This window comes from Eschrichtius robustus, chromosome 17 (assembly GCF_028021215.1).
Source record: "Eschrichtius robustus isolate mEscRob2 chromosome 17, mEscRob2.pri, whole genome shotgun sequence".
Classification (NCBI taxonomy): domain Eukaryota; kingdom Metazoa; phylum Chordata; class Mammalia; order Artiodactyla; family Eschrichtiidae; genus Eschrichtius; species Eschrichtius robustus.
Window position 1 is genome coordinate 29032687 of NC_090840.1, and position 21493 is coordinate 29054179.

General features: G+C 38.8%; 1 protein-coding gene across 2 annotated transcripts in view; it reads left to right on the top strand.

Moving 5' to 3' along the window:
• CA13 (carbonic anhydrase 13) overlaps positions 1 to 5343 on the top strand; it is a 31080-nt gene extending 25737 nt beyond the window's left edge. For both annotated transcript variants that reach the window (XM_068525994.1, XM_068525995.1), the window contains one exon: positions 3070 to 5343. In XM_068525994.1, coding sequence (XP_068382095.1) covers positions 3070 to 3189 — 120 coding nt within the window. In that variant the 3' untranslated portion in view covers positions 3190 to 5343. The remainder of the gene's footprint in view (positions 1 to 3069) is intronic.
• The last annotated feature ends 16150 nt before the right edge of the window (positions 5344 to 21493 follow it).

The window sequence follows — 21493 nt, forward strand, 5'->3', positions numbered from 1 at the left end:
GAAATAATCTAGAAGGATTAGTTGGAATTGGGTGGTCAAGAGGCTTGGAAGCCATGCTAACAACTTTGTTTTAGAGCCTTAATAGGGTTTGAAATGTTATATATTTTAGAGATATATTTTGAAATGTTTACACCTGAAATGATAAGATATTTGGAATGTGCTTCAAAATAATACAGTTGGGCAGGATTCGGAGGTGGTGAGAGAGAATGGGTGAGAGTGTGGATGAAAGAGAATTGGCCACGTGTTGATGACTGTTGAAGCTGGGTGATGGCTTATTATGTTACTCTATCTACCCTTCTGTATATCTGCCAGTTTCCATAATAAGCAGCAAATAAGAAGAGATTAGGGGAAAATGAAAAAAAAAAAAAGGAAGAAAAAAAGAAAAACACTTACTGATACAGTGTAGTGCTGTGGTTAGTGCATGGCTTATTTGCCAGATGGCTTATTTATTGAAATTTCCTAACTCTCCCTCGAGTTCCTCATGTTTAAAATAGGTATAATGGTATATTATTGATAGGCTTGTTTGGAGGATTAAATGTGATATGTAATGTAAAACACTTAGCATAGTACGTGGCCCACCATGTTCTATAAGAGAGAGCTTATTTTTATTATTACTCAACTTTGGCAGGCAGTGGAGAGCTAGTAAAGACATTTGAGCACCAGAGTGACTAATCAAAGCTGTTTACAAAACATTAGAAAAGGGTATTTCTGCTTACTGGGGTCACTACAGAAGAAATTTAAACTTTCAGTAGTAGAGCCAAAGAAAACAGCAGAACAGCCTTCACGCTGAGCTGGGGAGATTCTTGCCAGGAACTGTGTAGGTACTGAGTCAGCCTTAGTGACAAAGGGACAGATTTTCTGCCTAAAGGAAGCCAGAGGCCTGGTGAGGGCATGACACTGATAGGGGCCAATCTAAGCAGAGCCTAGCAGATCAGGGTCTACCTAGCTGGGCTAAGGGACCAGGAGGACGATCCAGCACCAAAAAAGGAAGGGGTTTGATGAGACATCAGGACAGGTTCAGAGACTCTTACCACAATGAGCAGGCTGGTCAGAGAAAGATCTAGAGTAAGTTCTAGTTCCAGATGGATGAGGCTAAGGTGTTGCAGAGGTAGGGAGCCACGATCAATTTGCAGAGGAGTCAAAGGGGGATAGGGGGATAAATAAAGCCAAGATCTTCAGAGGAATAGGCAGTTTCCCTGGGAGGCTAGTTGTGTTCGGTGAGGCCGGTAAATCAGTGCCCTGATTCAGGACTTGGGATTCCAGCACAGTCACCTGGAGTGGCCACTCGAGATAGACCTGGATCGTCATGATCTGCAGAAGGCTGGACATCTTCTCTGTGGCTGTGGAGATTAGATTTCACTAGCCTCTGCTACTTGACTTTACCAGAGAATTATATATGTCTCGTCTGGCTTTAGCCATAATGATCTGGTCTAATGAAACATGAGTAATAGCAAGTTGTAAATATTTGTCTTATTCTTCCCATATCTATACTCTTTGAAAAGACACCTCAAAATATGACTTGTGGAAATACACAGCTGCTTGTATATGATACCTGAACATATCTCCATAGAGTGCGGTTATAAACTATTGCCTATTTATTATGAAGGACTTGCATCACCTCTGTCTCCCATCCTGGCTAGTACTGTTAAGAGAAATATTTTAGGCTTCAGGTAAATGATGATGATGGAAACCTAATATATGTGTCCTAGTCTGAATTTCCTTGACTCTTTGATTAGGTGACTAACGAAACTTAGAGAATGAAGGCTCTCATTCTCAACAATTTAATACTTTGTACTCACTCAAAACAGCAAAACAGACACCAAAAACTTACTTGTGTGGCAATATGTTTTTAGTGAACGTTTTTGAGATAGTAGAATTATTCAGGTAATTTACCCAGTCTTCATTTTACTACTATAGACCTGTGCTTAGTCTTAAAAAATAATATTAAATCACAAAGGAATTGCTAAATAATTTATAAAGCAAGCTTATAATAGAAAACTTTTCAGCAATTAAAAATAGTGACATAGATATATCTATTGACATGTGAAGGATATATATTAAGTGATAAAATAAGGTTTCAGAAGAGTAAATATAGTTGAACTTATTTTGCAATAAAACATGTCAAGCGTGTGTACTGGTGCATGTGCATATAGTGCTTGTACATAAGGAAACATCTAGAAGGATATACTCCATAATGTTAACAGTGGTTATATTTTGTGATGTGATTTCTCATAATTTCTATTTTCTTCTTGACACTGTGTACTATATGAAGTTTGTAAGATAATTAAGCATTGTGTGTGTGTGTGTGTGTGTGTGTGTGTGTGAGATAAGAAAAAGTAAGCCCTTGTGTTGAGAAATATGCCTATATCACTTAAATTGTATTGAAATATAAGTGGTTGAAGACTCCTAGTCTTTTCCCAGAGTTAGTTGCTGACAAGGCACACATATGGTGAGAGAAAAATCACTGTTTAAGGAAAACAGTGCATAAAAGATGAAAATTCTGTAGGATGAGTACCACATGGTCCCCTTGAAAATTTGGGCCATGTTATATTGGCGTGCTGGTGAGTATTCAGTGTAATTCCAAGAGCTGGATGACACCTACTGAGGTAATCTAATCCAATGTTTCACTTTATAGATGAGGAAACTAGAGACAGTAAATGATTTTCCCAAGGTCACACAGCTCACTAGTGGCAGAACCAGGACTGGGACCCAGCTTGGAAAACCCTTTCCACTGTCCCATTATGCCTTTGCAGGTGACATTCTCTGATTTCTAGCTATGTACTCTTTAAACCACATTCTAAATGTTGTTTCCTCTTATCACTTTGATCTTCAAATGAAGAAAGCTTATATACTTAATTTTTGAACCCATAGGTATTTGTATAGTGATAAGAATCTAGCAGAAGAGTTGCTTTATGATGTATGACCCATAACTTAGAAAATTTTCATTGAAATACATTTAGTTCCCGGTAGAAGAAAGCTTATAAGTTTCTTAACTTTCTGTGCAGGGCAATTCATTAACATTGGTGTGACTTTCTACGCTAAAACTAACTCTTCTCTTTTCTTCAACAGCTGGCCACATTCCGCACCCTCTTGTGTACAGGGGAGGGCAAAGCTGCGGCTTTTTTGTTGAGCAATCACCGTCCACCACAGCCTCTGAAGGGCCGAAAAGTGAGAGCCTCTTTCCATTAAAAGTTGTCACCAATAGACCACCCCAAATGTGTCTGTGGAGAGAAAACAAAACAAAACAAAACAAACACAAAAATCCCTACTAACAGTTCTTTCCTAGAATTCTAATTTATGGGGTGCCATTTTGCTATCAGCTTCAACACAAAGAAAATCAGATCTTTTTAATCAAACTAACTTAAGTCACCTGTCTCAGATTTGCAGTATATAAGCAGTATATACTTGGGTATATAAGCAGTAAACACTGGTGTGTTTTAAAATGCATGGAATACATCTACTTCAACCTGCGTGACAACGTGGCGGGCATTGCAAACCTCAGAATGTATTAAAAATCTTCCCTTGCCATAAAGACTGATCAGTCACATCTCTCAGTGATGTTTGGTGAAAAACTTAAATTCATTCCCAGAATGATAGAATTGTGGTACCTTTTCCTAAACAAGTGATTCCGCTTAATATCTTGATGTCATTCCAATTCATAAAAGTAGATACTGTTTCCTTTTAAAGTGAATTTTCGTTTGGATCGTGTTGCTTATTCTCACTGCAGGATACCTCTAATAAAATGAACAAGAGGAGAGTTACGGGGGTGGGGATGGGATATAGCGAATTAAAGCATCTATTCCACAGCTCAAAAAGTCAATACAATTTTGGTGAGGAATTCCCCAGGATATAAATGGCTATTTAAACTTTAATGACTTATGCCATACATCTCATTCACTTGGTGATGTTAATGATAAACTGGCTAATAATTGATCAGACACAGTGGTTGTCAATTTATGGCATTAGCATGGTTTGAAACAGATTACAAGGTACCAGTGCAGGCAGAGCTGCCCATGGGCATGAGGCGCAGGTTGGCTAATTTTGTCCTGTGTTTTGGCAACAGAGCAGGGAGCAGTCCTGTGAAGGTCATTGTTTTGTCAATTGATGGGGAAAAATTACTTGAGTTTCATAGATATAATCAGTCACAAGCCCTTCAAACCACTTCCATGGCAACACCCCTCTCCCCTTACACACGTGTCCCTCCATCTCTTAATTTTGTAAGTTGGCTCTAGATATTCACTTTAACCTATTATCTCTTGTATATTTTTGTTTGTTTTTGGTGAAAGAGGATGGAGGAGGTCCTTCTGCTCTTTCTGGTGCAAATACAGTGACACTAAGCATTAACTTAATAATCACGTTTAAGACTTGAACACATGCTACACTTCTGTCATCTTCTGAGAAAAGTTTAACTGAGTTTCCTTATTTTGATGATTTATTAAGACACCGCTCTTCCCCTGAATGTAGATTTTAATAATTGGAAGTATTCTGTGATAGTCTTCTTTTTTTTTTTTTTTTTTGACTGCACCACACGGCTTGTGCGATCTTAGTTCCCCGACCAGGGATCGAACCCGGGCCCATAGCAGTGAAAGCACCAAGTCTTAACCACTGGACCACTATGGAATTCCCTGTGATAGTTCTTGATAGGATCACCGATTATCAGTAAATTGTGTAATAATGATAGATATGATTGCATTAAGATGAGTTCCTGAAGATGAAAGCTCCTTTGGTTTTTGTTTCCCCTTCACAGTATCTAGCTTGAGGCCTTGCAGGAGATTGACAAGTAGCAAATATTTAATTAATTGAATATTTTAAAAACTTTATTTTGTATCTTTGGTAATTATCTTGCTGCTTGCAATCAAATGCACTGTAAGTTCGTGTAACAAGTAAAGTGCAAGTTATCCCTTTAAAATTGTTTTTTCTTAAAGGAATACTTGTTAAATCTACCTGTGTAACGAGAAGTTCTCACTGGTTTTAAAAATACCAGTGTTGAATGAATTTCTTTAGTTTGGAAAGACATGTTGTGAAGTATCCTAGTCAGAGAAAGAAGTCTGTTTTCTCAGAGAAAGTAAATAGCATGTAGGATGGGGATTCTAATTACTGTGTATGAGCATTACCACTTTGTAATTTACAGTTTCTGCTACAGTATTCCATCAGTTCTATGCTACAGATTGGATTGGACTTTAGTAGACTAGAAACGTCTACACAGCACTGATTTCCTTGAAGATTGTCTGATAATTAGAGGCAAAATTGTCTAAGTGTTATCTAAAGTCTAAGTTGTTATCTTTTGAAAAGATTAAAGGGTTGTAAATACTAGCATGGATAATCTTTTGTTTCCCACCTGTATTGGATTTATATTTGTTAAGCATTTTGTATTTTAACTTAAATTGGATTCAACCACAATAAAGATTACAAGACAAACTTGGAACTTGTATATGCAAGATACAGAATGAGATTACATTTTTTCACTTTTTATTTAGAAAACAATTTCAAACTCACAGAGAAATTGCAAACACAATTTTTTCCGCTGAATTATTTGAGAGTAAGTTGCCAACCTGTTAATGCACCATCCCACAAACTTCAGTGTATATTTTCACAAGTTAGGACATTATCCTACAGAGCCATAGTACAGCTAAAACAACCATGAGGTTAACCTTGCTTTATTATCACTGACTATGCCATTCGAGGGTAACTCGTTCACTTAGTTGTGTTTCCTTTGGTCGGCCACTGGTCCTCAGTCTTTCTTTGCTGTTTATGATTTTGATGCTTTTGAAGATGATAGGCTAGTTATTTTACAGAATGCCCCTCAATTTGGGCTTGTTCGAGATTTCCTTGTGATTAGATCCAAATTTTGCATTGTTGGCAGGAAGATCACAAAAGCAATGCTGGATCCTATCAGGCAAATTGATTTGTCCTCTAATAGAGTATATTCACTTCAGCACTTGATTAAGATGGTGTCTGCTAGGCTTCTCCACTGCAAAGTTACTCTTTTTTCCTTTGTAATTAACAAATATTTGTGTGGGGATGTACTTTGAGACTATGTAAATATCCTGTTTCTGATTAAACTCCAATTTATTCATTTGTTTCCACTATGGATTTAAGGGATCACTGTTTTATTCAGTGGGCTGTAAGACTGTTATCACTATTACCATCTATCCTCACATGCATATTTTTCTTAATTGGCCAGGAGGAGCACCTCCAAGCTGGCTTCTGTGCCCTTTTGACACTTCGTCCCCGCCTTCTTACTTTCTGACAGCAGTGTGATGTTCCTGGCTCAGCTCATTCTGCACCTTCCCCTGCCCTGGAATCTAACATTTCTCCAAGGAACCCTGGTTTCTTTTAGTGGAAAATAGTATTGAAAAAACTAACATCTGGGTGCTAGATGAGTGCATGGCTATTGGAGCACTGCTACTCCTGGATCCTCTCAGTGAACAGAGGTCAGGAATGCACACACAAACACACACGCACAATGTGTACTCACATGTACAACATCTATATTTAAAAAAATCACAATTTCACACTCATATCTCTAATTTCAATCCAATACTACAGGGTTCATTCTAGTTCTCCATTTCCATATTTCTAATCCCCTTCTCCAACAGTGAGAAACCTGGCTCCCATTATCCTCAATACATTTACTTCTTTGGCCACTTCTTCTGTGTGTAACCAGTATCCCATTACCACTTCCGATCTCTCACCCCCACAGGCATGGATGCCCTCTTCTCTCAGCTTGGATTGTGATGTCCTGCACTGGGCTGCCTTGTCTCCTGAGAGGAGCGGGGGGCAAGGAGCGGAAAGTGAAAAGCAAGGTTACATTTTGAAATACTGGACTGTTCACGGGGAGGTTCTTTATTTCTAACACAAGGTTATTGAAAATGTGGCTTTGCCTATACACATTTTATCATAGGTGGCAGTGAAATGCAATATTTTGTAAAAGGTTTTTAATACCTCTGAGTGGAGCTGCAGAAAATGTAGACCAAGGAATAGTGGGCTCATTTCAGAGGCTAGAAAGCCGTCCAGGCACTTGGATAAGTATCACAAGTTGTTCTTATTTTACGTTTACTGAAGAAGATTAAATCCCTTATGTTGAGGTTTTTGATACCCACTGAAATGTAAATTCCCCTCAGAGGATAATTTTTTAAATCATTTACACTTTAGTATAACTGATTTTTACATGACAGGTTTTGGTGGGAATAAAGACTGACAGCGGAATGTCAACATGATATAAAAGAGTCAGTGGTCTGAGTGTTTGGATAACCGAGATGAACTTGAACTACTCCACAATTTTGCTTACATGCCTCATTATTACCTGCACCCTTACACTTTGCACCATGATTGATGTGTAACAAATACTCATTGTCGGTAAATGGAATGCATTCTTTATTGAAGTAATTGTAGATTTCTCTGATGTGGCTAGGAACTCACCTCTACCTTCCTAGAGAGGAATGATAACAAGCAGAGTTCCCCCCAACTCCTGTCATGGGCTGAGAGGTGTCTTCTTTCCCGACCTGTCCTTGCTTCACCACTCCACCTCCATAGGTCACCCGGTGCAAGAAAGTGGGTACATTAAAGTTTCTTGTTTCAAATGAGTGTGTTTTCATTACAAGCACCTTTGGATGGAGAGAGGGCCAGTTTGTCTTAGCTGTGCTCATGGAGTGAGAGTTGCAGAAATTCTGGGATTGTGACTCAATGAGATCAGATGAATCATAAGTCAACCCCGAGTTCCTTATGGAACGTATGACCTAGAAAAAAAGACTTGTTACACAAAGGACTTGTATGTTAACAGGGACTTCTGAGAATAACTGTCCTTATGGAGGTAGTTCTTGATCTGTTATCGGCTTATACTGGAGGGTGTGGGAGGGCCCCATACACAAACACATAATTCAGTGGTGCTGGCATTTAAAAAATATGACAGTATCAGTCAGGTTCCATTAGGAAAACAGAACCACCCAGTATTTCAAGCAGAGGGTATTAAATGTTTGGAATTGATTATACAAGTAATGGAAGATGTTGAAAAACCAAAGTGGACAGGCAACCAAGAGATTAGCAAGAGCAGGAAGCTCTCAGTTTCCTCAGGAGGAGGAAATGTTCCTGGAGCCCAGGAGCCATGGCCATCAAGCTGAAAGCTGGAGTTTAAACTAAACGTTGTCCTGACTAGGAGGATCTGCTTATTTTTTGGAGAGACACAGCCACTACCTGAGTCCTTGCTTGAAGTAGAGAGAGGAGGAGAAATATTGTGGCTTCTCCCTTTATTCCATCCTCTAAACTCCTACTGATACCCACTGGTAGAACCTATCCAGAAGTCAGATAACATGGAACCATGAAAGGTCATCCCCCTGTTATACAGAGCAGACCAATGGAAAGGTCCGGGAACAGATCTGAGAAAAAATGGGCTTAAAACCATCCACGGCACCAACGGCTGGGAACCTCTATTATGCAGGTCAAGCAAGTGACTATGATGCCAGGCTGGAATTCTCCAGAGATGAAAGACCATTGCCAAACTTCTCTCCTACTCCAGAAATTTAATTTGATCACAGTTTTTCAGGCATCTTCTATGTGGTAAATGTTGTGCTAAGTACTAGAGATATAAAGATGATTAAGATGTGATTTCTTCTCTTAGCTCAAAATCTAAGACAACTATAAAAACAAATTGCATCATACAAAATGTTAAGTATTTTAATTTTAGGTATCTGTATAGAGTGCTAAGGGAACATGGAGAAGATGGAGCAATTAATTCTGGAGAAATTAACAAAGACATAAAGATTTGCAAGTGTGATATATTTGGAAATTGGGCTCTCTGGTTTTCTATGTAGTTTTGTACCTGGTGCTTGGGTAGGGAGATGTGTCAATGAGGACTCCTTTGAGAGCAATGGAAACTTCAATGCAAAATGGCTAAAGCAAATAATGGAATTTATTGATTCACATAATTGAAAGGTCCAGGGGTGCAGCGTACTTTCATCATGCTGAAACCAGGGATTAAGATCAGGGCTCAATCTCCTTTCCTTTTGGACGCCTCCATCTCTGTGGGTGCCATCAATAGTCAGACTCGCCTTTCCTATTGGAAGGATGGAAGCCTCCACCTATATACTTAAACATCTCCTGCAAGCCACACCAGTGACAAAAGGAAAGCTTCTTTCTCCAAAGACTTACAATTTTTTCTATCTAACTTGAATTCTCATTTGCCCACATTGAGTCACATGCCCATCCTTAATCAAGTCATCTTGGCCAGTGGATTTCTATCTGGCTCGGGAAAGCATGTGGAGTTAACACCTTTCCAAATTGCACAGACTAAGAGTGTTCGTGTTTGTGTGTGTGTGTGTGTGTATGTTTGTGTTGGGGGTGGGTGACTGCAGTAAAGGAAAACTGGGGTTAGTACCTGAAGAATGGAAAAAAGATTATGGGTGGCAAAAACAAAAGATTGTCTACTCTGAAATAAAAGAGTGGCTGAAGTAAGTCCTGAAAAGAATAAAACTCAGGAGATAGTTCAGTTTTTCTAGGAAATAACCATCATCTATCTAAAGAGAATCAAGTGCCTCAAGTCAAATGCAAGGTCAGCATTTCAAGAAGGACAGAAGATTTAAATTTTTTCTACTAATGCTTTGATGAAATGATAAATTGATACTTTCCCACAGTGATGAGGAAGGACAGGGATTGTCAGAGTGAGGTACCCAACCTGGAATTGGGGAACCTGGCATTTTCAGTGGGACAGAACTACTTGCTGACCCAATCAGTGGGTCTTCCATGTAGGGTTCACCTGTAGACACTGGATTCTGACCACTGTGGTCTGTCTCCTGCTGGGCTTTCCCAGGTTCCAAGGAGGCAGAGGTGTCTTTGTTAGAACTAGTCCTCACCTCTTTTAGCCTCCTTTGAACTTGTCTAGCAACCAATGTGGATTGATCATGCTTACTGTTCACAATGCCTTGTCTTTACAGGCGGCTCAAGAAGCTTTGGTTGAAAGAATTAATGAGTGAACACAAGAATGAATAAGAGTGCTCTGATTTTGTGTAAAATCAGCACATCTTGAAATCTATTCTTTCTCAATAAAATAACAACTGCTCATAAGTTATTGACCTAAAAATCCAAGCAATTTGTTACCTAAGGAAATGTTAATCAGTTGTGAAACTAATCCAAGATAAATGGGAGGGGGGTATAGGTTGCACTGTTGTGTTGTAACTAAATGGGTACACCCTCTCCCCCAAGATCATCTCCGGACAAGTATCGCTCTTCTTGTAAAAGCCAAGGTCCTCATATCTCTCCTCTGAGTAAAACTTTCTACTGCCATCATCTGGACAACCGGGGAATTTTCTTCCACAGCCCATGCCAGAGACCAGTGTTTCTCAAAGTCTGCTCAGAAGACCCCTGAGGGTCCTGAGACACTTTCTAAGGGTCAGTGAAGTCAAAACTATTTTCTAATAGTCCCAGGGTGCTATTTGCCTTTTTCACTACTGGACATTTGCAATGCTGGTGCAAAAGCATTGATGTTTAAAATTGCTGGTTTCTTAGCACCCGGGCTGTGACTGTAAATGGTATTTGTAGTAATTTTTTCTTCATCACCATGAAATCATAGTTTAAAATGCCATTTTCTCTTAAGAATGTCCATGTCCTTAGGTAAAAATGATTAGTTGTATTCATATTATTAAAAATTAATTTGAGATTAATTATTAATCTCAACTCCTGAGGACATATTCTTTTTTTATGGCCTTTTTTAAAATTAATTAATTTTTATTGGAATATAGCTGCTTTACAATGTGTTAGTTTCCACTGCACAACAAAGTGAATCAGCTATATGTATACATATATCCCCTCTTTGTTTGATTTCCTTCCCATTTAGGTCACCATAGAGCACTGTTTATAGTTGCATGAGCTATACAGTAGGTTCTCATTAGTTATCTATTTTATACATAGTATCAATAGTGTATATATGTCAATCCCAATCTCCCAGTTCATCCCACCCTCCCCCTTTCCCCTCTTGGTGTCAATACGTTTGTTCTCTACATTTGTGTCTCTATTTCTGCATTGCAAATAAGATCATCTATACAATTTTTCTAGATTCCACATATATGAGTTAATATACGATATTTGTTTTTCTCTTTCTGACTTACTTCACTCTGTATGACAGTCTCTATGTCCATCCACGTCTCTACAAATGACCAAATTTCATTCCTTTTTATGACTGAGTAATATTCCATTGTGTGTGTGTGTGTGTGTGTGTGTGTGTGTGTATATATATACACACACACCACATCTTCTTTATCCATTCTTCTGTTGATGGACATTTATGTTGCTTCCATGTCCTGGCTGTTGTAAATTGTGCTGCAGTGAACATTGGGGTGCATGTGCCTTTTTGAATGGGAGAAAATATTTGCAAACGAAGCAACTGACAAAGGATTAATCTCCAAAATATACAAACAGCTCGTGCAGCTCAATATCAGAAAAAACAAACAACCCAATCAAAAAATGGGTGAAAGATCTAAATAGACATTTCTCCAGAGAAGACATACAGATGGTCAAAAAGCACATGAAAAGATCTTCAACATCACAATTCTTAGAGAAATGCAAATCAAAACTACAACGAGTCACACCCGTCAGAATGGTCATCATTAAAAAATCTACAAACAATAAATGCTGGAGAGGGTGTGGAGAAAAGGGGACCCTCTTGCACTGTTCGTGGGAATGTAAATTGATACAGCCACGATGGAGGTTACTTAAAAAACTAAAAATAGAACTACCAGAGGGAGACCTTCAAGATGGCGGAAGAGTAAGACATGGAGATCACCTTCCTCCCCACAGATACATCAGAAATACATCTACATGTGGAACAACTCCTACAGAACACCTACTGAATGCTGGCAGAAGACCTCAGACTTCCAAAAAGGCAAAAAACTCCCCATGTACCTGGGTAGAGCAAAAGAAGAAAGAAAAAACAGAGACAAAAGAATAGGGATGGAACCTGCATCACTGGGAGGGAGTTGTGAATGAGGAAAATCTTCCACATACGAGGAAGCTCCTTCACTGGTGGAGATGCGGGTGGCGGGGGGGAAGCTTCGGAACCATGGAGGAGAGTGCAGCAACAGGGGTGCAGAGGGCAAAGCGGAGAGATTCCCACACAGAGGATTGGTGCCGGCCAGCACTCACCAGCCCGAGAGGCTTGTCTGCTCACACGCCTGGGCGGGCGGGGGCTGGGACCTGAGACTCCGGCTTCTTTGGAGTTCAGACCCCAGGGAGAGGACTGGGGTTGGCTGTGTGAACACAGCCTGAAGGGGGCTAGTGCGCCACAGCTAGCCGGGAGGGAGTCCGGGAAAAGGTCTGGACCTGCCTAAGAGACAAGAGACCATTGTTTTGGGGTGCGAGAGGAGAGGGGATTCAGAGCACCCCCTAAACGAGCTCCAGAGATGGGCGCGGGCCACGGCTATCAGCGCGGACACCAGAGACAGGCATGAAATGCTAAGGCTGCTGCTGCAGCCATCAAGAAGCCTGTGTGCAAGCCCAGGTCACTACCCACACCTCCCCTCCCGGGGGCCTGTGCAGTCTGCCACTGCCAGGGTCCCGTGACCTAGGGACAACTTCCCCAGGAGAACACACAGCACGCCTCAGGCTGTTGCAACGTCATGCCAGCCTCTGCCGCTGCAGGCTAACCCCACATTCCGTACCCCTCCCTCCCCTGGGCCTGAGTGAGCCAGAGCTCCCTAAACAGCTGCTACTTTAACACTGTCCTTTCTGGGCGGGAAACAAATGCTCTCAGGCGACCTACACACAGAGGCGGGGCCAAATCCAAAGCTGAACCCCAGGAGCTGCATGAACAAAGAAGAGAAAGGGAAATTATTCCCAGCAGCCTCAGGAGCAGTGGATTAAATCTCCACAATCAACTTGATGTACCTGTATCCGTGGAATACCTGAAGAGACAACGAATCATCCCAAAATTGAGGTGGTGGATTTTGGGAGCAAAGATATGTATATTTTCTTCCTTTTTCTCTTTTTGTGAGTGTGTATATGTATGCCTCTTTGTGTGATTTTGTCTGTATAGCTTTGCTTTTACCATTTGTCCTAGGGTTCTGGCTGTCCGTACTTTTTTTTTTTTTTTTTAGTATTGATTTTACCGCTTGTGATAACATTGGTGGATTTGTCTTTTGGTTTGGTTGCTCTCTTCTTTCTTTTTTTTTTTTTTTCCTGTTTTTTATTACTTTAAAATTTTTTTAATAATTATTTTTAATTTTACTAACTTTTTTATTTTTTTCATTCTTTCTTTTTTTCTCCCTTTTCTTCTGTGCCGTGTGGCTGACAGGGTCTTGGTGCTCTGGCCAGGTGTCAGGCCAGTGCCTATGAAGTGGGAGAGCCAAGTTCAGGACATTGGTACACCAGAGACCTCCCGGCTCCATGTAATATCAAAAGGCAAAAGCTCTCCCAGAGATCTCCATCTCAACACTAAAACCCGGCTCCACTCAAAAACCAGCAAGCTATAGTGTTGGACACCCTATGCCAAACAAATAGCAAGAAAGGAACACAACACCACCCATTAGCAAAGAAGCTACCTAAAATCATAATAAGGTCACAGACACCCCCAAACACACGAACAGATATGGTCCTGCCCACCAGAAAGACACGATCCAGCCTCAACCAGCAGACCACAGGCACTAGTCCCCTCAACCAGGAAGTCTACACAACCCACTGAACCAACCTTAGCCACTGGGAGCAGACACCAAAAACAAAGGGAACTATGAACCTGCAGACTGTGAAAAGGAGACCCCAAGCACAGTAAGTTAAGCAAAATGAGAAGACAGAGAAACACACAGCAGATGAAGGAGCAAGGTAAAAACCCACCAGACTAAACAAATTAATAGGAAATAGGCAGTCTACATGAAAAAGAATTCAGAGTAATGATAGTAAAGATGATCCAAAATCTTGGAAATAGAATGAGAAAATACAAGAAACGTTTAACAAGGACCTAGAAGAACTAAAGAGCATAAAAACAATGATGAACAACCCAATAAATGAAATTAAAAATTCTCCAGAATGAATCAATATCAGAATAACTGAGGCAGAACAACGGATAACTGACCAGGAAGATAAAATACTGGAAATAACTACTGCAGAGCAGAATAAAGAAAAAAGAATGAAAAGAATTGAAGACAGTATTAGAGACCTCTGGGACAACATTAAAAGCACCAACATTCAAATTATAGAGGTCTCAGGAGAAGAAGAGAAAAAGAAAGGGACTGAGAAAATATTTGAAGGATTATAGTTGAAAATTTCCCTAATATGGGAAAGGAAATAGTTAATCAAGTCCAGGTAGCAGAGAGAGTCCCATACAGGCTAACTCCAAGGAGAAACACGCCAAGACATATATTAATCAATCTATCAAAAATTAAGCACGAAGAAAAAATATTAAAAGCAGCAAGGGAAAAACAACAGATAACATACAAGGGAATCCCCATAAGGTTTACAGCTGAACTTTAGGCAGAAACTCTGCAGGCCAGAAGGGAGTGGCAGGACATATGTAAAGTGGTGAAAGGGAAAAACCTACAACCAAAATTACTCTACCCAGCAAGGATCTCATTCAGATTCGACGGAGAAAATAAAACCTTTACAGACAAGCAAAATCTAAGAGAAATCAGCACCAAAAAACCAGCTTTACTACAAATGCTAAAGGAAATTCTCTAGGCAGGAAACACAAGACAAGGAAAAGACCTACAATAACAAACCCAAAACAATTAAGAAAATGGTAATAGGAACATACATATTGATAATTACCTTAAATGTAAATGGATTAAATGCTCCAACCAAAAGACATAGACTGGCTGAGTGGATGCAAAAACAAGACCCGTATATATGCTGTCTACAAGAGACTGACTTCAGACCTAGGGATACATACAGACTGAAAGTGAGGGGATGGAAAAAGATATCCCATGCAAATGGAAATCAAAAGAAAGATGGAGTAGCAATTCTCATATCAGACAAAATAAACTTTAAAATAAAGACTATAATAAGAGGCAAAGAAGGACACTACCTAATGACCAAGGGATCAATCCAAGAAGAAGATATAACAATTGTAAATATTTATGCACCCAACAGAGGAGCCCCTCAATACATAAGGCAAATGCTAACAGCCATAAAAGGGGAAATCGACAGTAACACAATCATAGTAGGGGACATTAACACCCCACTTTCAGCAATGGACAGATCATCCAAAATGAAAATAAGTAAGGAAACACAAGCTTTAAATGACACATTAAACAAGATGGACTTAATTGATATTTATAGGACAATCCATCCAAAAATAACAGAATACGCTTTCTTCTCAAGTGTTCAAGGAACATTCTCCAGGATAGATCATATCCTGGGTCACAAATCAAGCCTTGGTAAATTTAAGAAAATTGAAATCATATCAAGTATCTTTTCCAACCACAAGGCTATGAAACTAAAAATCAATTACAGGAAAAAATCTGTAAAAAATACAAATACATGGAGGCTAAACAGTACACTACTTAATAACCAAGAGATCACTGAAGAAATCAAAGAGGAAATTAAAAAATGCCTAGAACAAATGACAATGAAATCACGATGAGCCAAAAGCTATGAGATGCAGCAAAAGCAGTTCTAAGGAAGTTTATAGCAATACAATCCTACCTCAAGAAACAAGAAACATCTCAAATAAACAACCCAACTTTACACCTAAAGCAATTAGAGAAAGAAGAACAAAAAACCCCCAAAGTTAGCAGAAGGAAAGAAATCAAAAAGATCACAACAGAAATAAATGAAAAAGAAATGAAGGAAACAATAGCAAAGATCAATACAACCAAAAGCTGGTTCTTTGAGAAGATAAACCAAATTGATAAATCATTAGCCAGACTCATCAAGAAAAAAAGGGAGAAGACTCAAATCAACAAAATTAGAAATGAAAAAGGAGAAGTAACAACTGTCACTGAAGAAATACAAGGTATCATGAGAGATTACTACAAGCAACTATATGCCATTAAAATGGGCAACCTGGAAGAAATGGACAAATTCTTAGAAAAGCACAACCTTCCGAGACTGAACCAGGAAGAAATAGAAAATATAAACAGACCAATCACAAGCACTGAAATTGAGACTGTGATTAAAAATCTTCAAACAAAAAAAAGCCCAGGACCAGATGGCTTCACAGGCAATTTCTATCAAACATTTAGAGAAGAGCTAACACCTATCCTTCTCAAACTCTACAAAAATATAGCAGAGGGAGGAACACTTCCAAACTCATTCTACGAGACCACCATCACCCTGATACCAAAATCAGACAAAGATGTCACAAAGAAAGAAAACTACAGATGAATATCACTGATGAACATAGATGCAAAAATCCTCAACAAAATACTAACAAAGGGAATCCAACAGCACATTAAAAGGATCATACACCATGATCAAGTGGGGTTTATCCCAGGAATGCAAGGATTCTTCAATATATGCAAATCAATCAATGTGATACACCATATTAACAAATTGAAGGAGAAAAACCATATGATCATCTCAATAGATGCAGAAAAATCTTTCAACAAAATTCAACACCCATTTATGATAAAAACCCTCCAGAAAGCAGGAATAGAGGGAACTTTCATCAACATAATAAAGGCCATATATGACATACCCACAGACAACATTGTTCTCAACGGTGAAAAACAACCATTTCCACTAAGATCAGGAACAAGACAAGGTTGCCCACTGTCACCACTATTATTCAACATAGTTTTGGAAGTTTTAACCCCAGCAATCAGAGAAGAAAAATAAATAAAAGGAATCCAAACTGGAAAAGAAGAAGTAAATCTCTCATTGTTTGCAGATGACATGATACTGTACATAGAGAATCCTAAAGACACTACCAGAAAACTACTAGAGCTAATCCATGATTTTGGTAAAGTAGCAGGATACAAAATTATTGCACAGAAATCCCTTGCATTCCTATACACTAATGATGAAAAATCTGAAAGAGAAGTTAAGGAAATACTCCCATTTGCCATTGCAACAAAAAGAAAAAATACCTAGGAATAAACCTACCTAAGGAGACAAAAGACCTGATGCAGAAAACTATGACACTGATGAAAGAAATTAAAGATGATACAAACAGATGGAGAGATATAACATGTTCTTGGATTGGAAGAATGAACATTGTGAAAATGACTATACTACCCAAAGCAATCTACAGATTCAATGCAATCCCTATCAAATTACCAATGGTGTTTTTCACAGAGTAGAACAAAAAATTTCACAATTTTCATGGAAACACAAAAGACCCCGAATAGCCAAAGCAATCTTGAGAAAGAAAAACGGAGCTGGAGGAATCAGGCTCCCTGACTTCAGACTATACTACAAAGTTACAGTAATCAAGACAGCATGGTACTGGCACAAAAACAGAAATATAGATCAATGGAACAGGATAGAAAGCCCAGAGATAAACCCATGCACATATGGTCACCTTATTTTTGATAAAGGAGGCAAGAATATACAATGGAGAAAAGTCAGCTTCTTCAGTAAGTGGTGCTGGGAAAACTGGACAGCTACATGTAAAAGAATGAAATTAGAACACTCCCTAACACCATACACAAAAATAAACTCAAAATGGATTAAAGACCTAAATGTAAGGCCAGACACTATCAAACTCTTAGAGGAAAACATAGGTAGAACACTCTATGACACAAATCACAGCAAGATCCTTTTTCACCCATCTCCTAGAGAAATGGAAGTAAAAACAAAAATAAACAAATGGGATCTAATGAAACTTAAAAGCTTTTGCACGGCAAAGGAAACTAAACAAGACGAAAAGGCAACCCTCAGAATGGGAGAAAATATTTGCAAATGAAGTAACTGACAAAGGATTAATCTCCAAAATTTACAAGCAGCTCATGCAGCTCAATATCAAAAAAACAAACAACCCAATCCAAAAATGGGCAGAAGATCTAAACAGACATTTCTCCAAAAATGATATACAGATTTCCAACAAACACATGAAAGAATGCTCAACATCACTAATCTTTAGAGAAATGCAAATCAAAACTACATTGAGGGGGGTTTCCGTGGTGGTGCAGTGGTTGAGAATCCGCCTGCCAATGCAGGGGACATGGGTTCAAGCCCTGGTCTGGGAAGATCCCACATGCTGTGGAGCAACTGGGCCCGTGAGCCACAACTACTGAGCCTGCGCGTCTGGAGCCTGTGCTCCCCAACAAGAGAGGCTGCGATAGTGCGAGGCCCGCGCACCGTGATGAAGAGTGGACCCTGCTTGCCGCAACTAGAGAGAGCCCTCGCACAGAAACGAAGACCCAACAGAGCAAAAAAAAAAAAAAAAAAAAAAAAAAACTACATTGAGGTATCACCTCACACCAGTCAGAATGGCCATCATCAAAAAATCTACAAACAATAAATGCTGGAGAGGGTGTGGAGAAGAGGGAACCCTCTTGCATTGTTGGTGGGAATGTAAATTGATACAGCCACTATGGAAAACAGTATGGAAGTTCCTCAAAAAACTAAAAATAGAACTACCATACGACCCAGCAATCCCACTACTGGGCATATACCCTGAGAAAACCATAATTCAAAAAGAGTCATGTACCACAATGTTCATTGCAGCTCTATTTACAATAACCAGGACATGGAAGCAACCTAAGCGTCCATTGACAAATGAATGGATAAAGAAGATGTGGCATATATATACAATGGAATATTACTCAGCCATAAAAAGAAACGAAATTGAGTCATTTGTAGTGAGGTGGAGGGACCTAGAGTCTGCCATATAGAGTGAAGTAAGTCAGAAAGAGAAAACAAATACCGTAGGCTAACACATATATATGCAATCTAAAAACAAAGGTTTCTGTTGAGCCTAGGGACAGGACAGGAATAAAGACGCAGATGTAGAGAATGGACTTGAGGACACGGCAGGGGGAAGGGTAAGCTGGGACGAAGTGAGAGAGTGGCATGGATTTATATATACTACCAAATGTAATGTAGATAGCTAGTGGGAAGCAGCCGCATAGCACAGGGAGACCAGCTCAGTGCTTTGTGACCAGCTAGAGGCGTGGGATGGGGAGTGTGTGAGGGAAATGCTAGAGGGGTGGGATGGGGAGGGTGTGAAGGACATGCAAGAGGGAGGAGATATGGGGATATATGTATATGTATAGCTGATTCACTTTGTTATAAAGCAGAAGCTAACACACCTTTGTAAATAATTATACTCCAATAAAGATGTTAAAAAAAGAACAAAAAAGAAAAGAACTACCTTATGACCCAGCAATCCCACTACTGGGCATGTACCCTGAGGACGTATTCTTTTAATATTTGATGTATATCAAATATGTGGAATGTCTGCATTAAATCCTGATGCACATTAAAGCACGATGGTTTTCTTTAGGGAAAGCACTTACATGATGGTTTGAGTTGCAAACTTAATTAACCACTTTTTTCATGGAGCATCATGTTGACTTGAAAGAGCAACTGACAAACTACAGATGTTCAGACTTGGGTAACTGGCAAATATTTTCTTGCAAATGAACAAAGTGAGTTTGTCACTTCAACAAAAGCAACGAAAAGTATTTGTGGCAAAGATAAAATTAGAACTTTCAAGAGAAAATTAGGATTTTGGAAAATTTCTATCTGCCTCTGTGAGCATGCCCGCTTCTCAATGCTTAAAGATATTTCTGGTGAGACCAGTAGTAATTTTAACAAATGTGATTTTTTGATATTGTATAATGAGTCATGTCAACATTTTGAACATATGTGTCACTCAGTGAATCAATATTTTCTAATGAGACAGTATATGGTGTTACAAAATCATGCACAAGTAAAATATCTATTCAAAATACGAGATAGACCAATAGATTTTAATGGAACAGAGTATGAAAATTTCATTCATATGGTTTATTTATGCACAAATTTTAAGAAACTACCACTTGTTAAGCTTTGGTGTAGTACTGAAGGAGAATACTATCCACAGTTACTGAAAAGGCTGTTAATATGCCCCTCCATTTTCTAGCTACACGTCAGTGTGAGACTGGATTTATTTCAAGTAGTTCAAATAAAACAGCTGATCACAACAGACTGAATGCAGAAACAGATATAAGAATCCAGCTATCTTCTATTTAGGCAGATATTAAAGGGATTTAAAAAATGTAAGTGCAACTTTTTTATTACATTTTTTGTTTTGTAAAATATTGTTATTTTTTATAAAATCTGCTATGTTAATTTACGATATGAATCTATTATCCTTAAATGAATTAATAAATACTTCTGCTTTAATTTCTAGTACAGTAAATATCAATAAGATATAACCCACATAAACAAAAGCTCTTTGGGGTCTTCAGTGACTTTTAAGAGTGTAAAATATCTTGAGACCAAAGGATTGAGAACCACCCAACCACCCCCGTAGACCATACCATGATTCAGTGTCCCATCCCTTGTTCTTCTCAGCACTCCTTTCCTCTAAAAGAGTTGTAATCAGTTCTAATAAACAGACTGGCTTATGTTGTAATAAAACCATATATATATACATATATATATATATATATATGTAACTCACATATAAAAAAGGTAAACTGTAGTCACATAATCTCACATTATTTGACATAGGATTTCTTTTAATGAAACAGAGTACAAAAAGTTTATTGATATAGTTCTAATGAAACTATATTGCATATTGCAAATAACCTTGAAGAACTATTACTTATAAATTTTGGTGGAATATCAAAGAAGAATACCCACTATTACCTGAAACTCTTCCCTTTTCCACGTTCATGTACCTGTAAGAATAGATTTTCTTCATATACTCAACCAAAACAACATATCACAACAGACTGAATGCAATATTTGGCATAGGATTACGCTCAATTACAGGTACTTCTAGATTTACTCTTCCCAACATCAAATTCAAGGCCAGGAAATTTGCATTAATTCCTGTTTAGGTGCTGAATTAACATTATAATTTTCTCTACGTTTAGGTTAACTCCTTGAATTCAAGGCTGAACTGCTTATTATAGTCACTTGAGGTCCTGGTCCAGCTGTTCCCTAGGTTCTGCTAACAGAAATTTCCCACCTATTTTTTGCTCCTAGGAAACTGCTCTTCCTCCTGTTCTCAGCACTCAGTTTTGAAAAACTTCTTTTCAGATCTTTCTCTTTTTCTCATTGTGTGTTTCTGAATGCTTCTGACCATGAACTGCAAGTTTCTTTCCCATATCCTTTCCTAACCTCATCTTTTACATTTATTGTGACCTTCCCCTTTCCATCACTCCTTCTAGACCGCCCTTAGGGAATTATCTCTCTAAGGCTTCTACCTTCGTTCTTGCTTCTTCTCTTCAAAAAGAGTAATAATCTATCTTGGCAGATTAGTTAGAATTCAGCTTTCTTGCTATGTCAAAGTAGTACAAAATGGGGATGTGCGGTCAGATGTTGGCCATCACGCCACTTTCCTAAGGAGTCTCACAAGCTGATATATATACCTTGATAGAGCTCTCCAAGTCTAGAGACCTTCTGCAGGGTCAGAAAC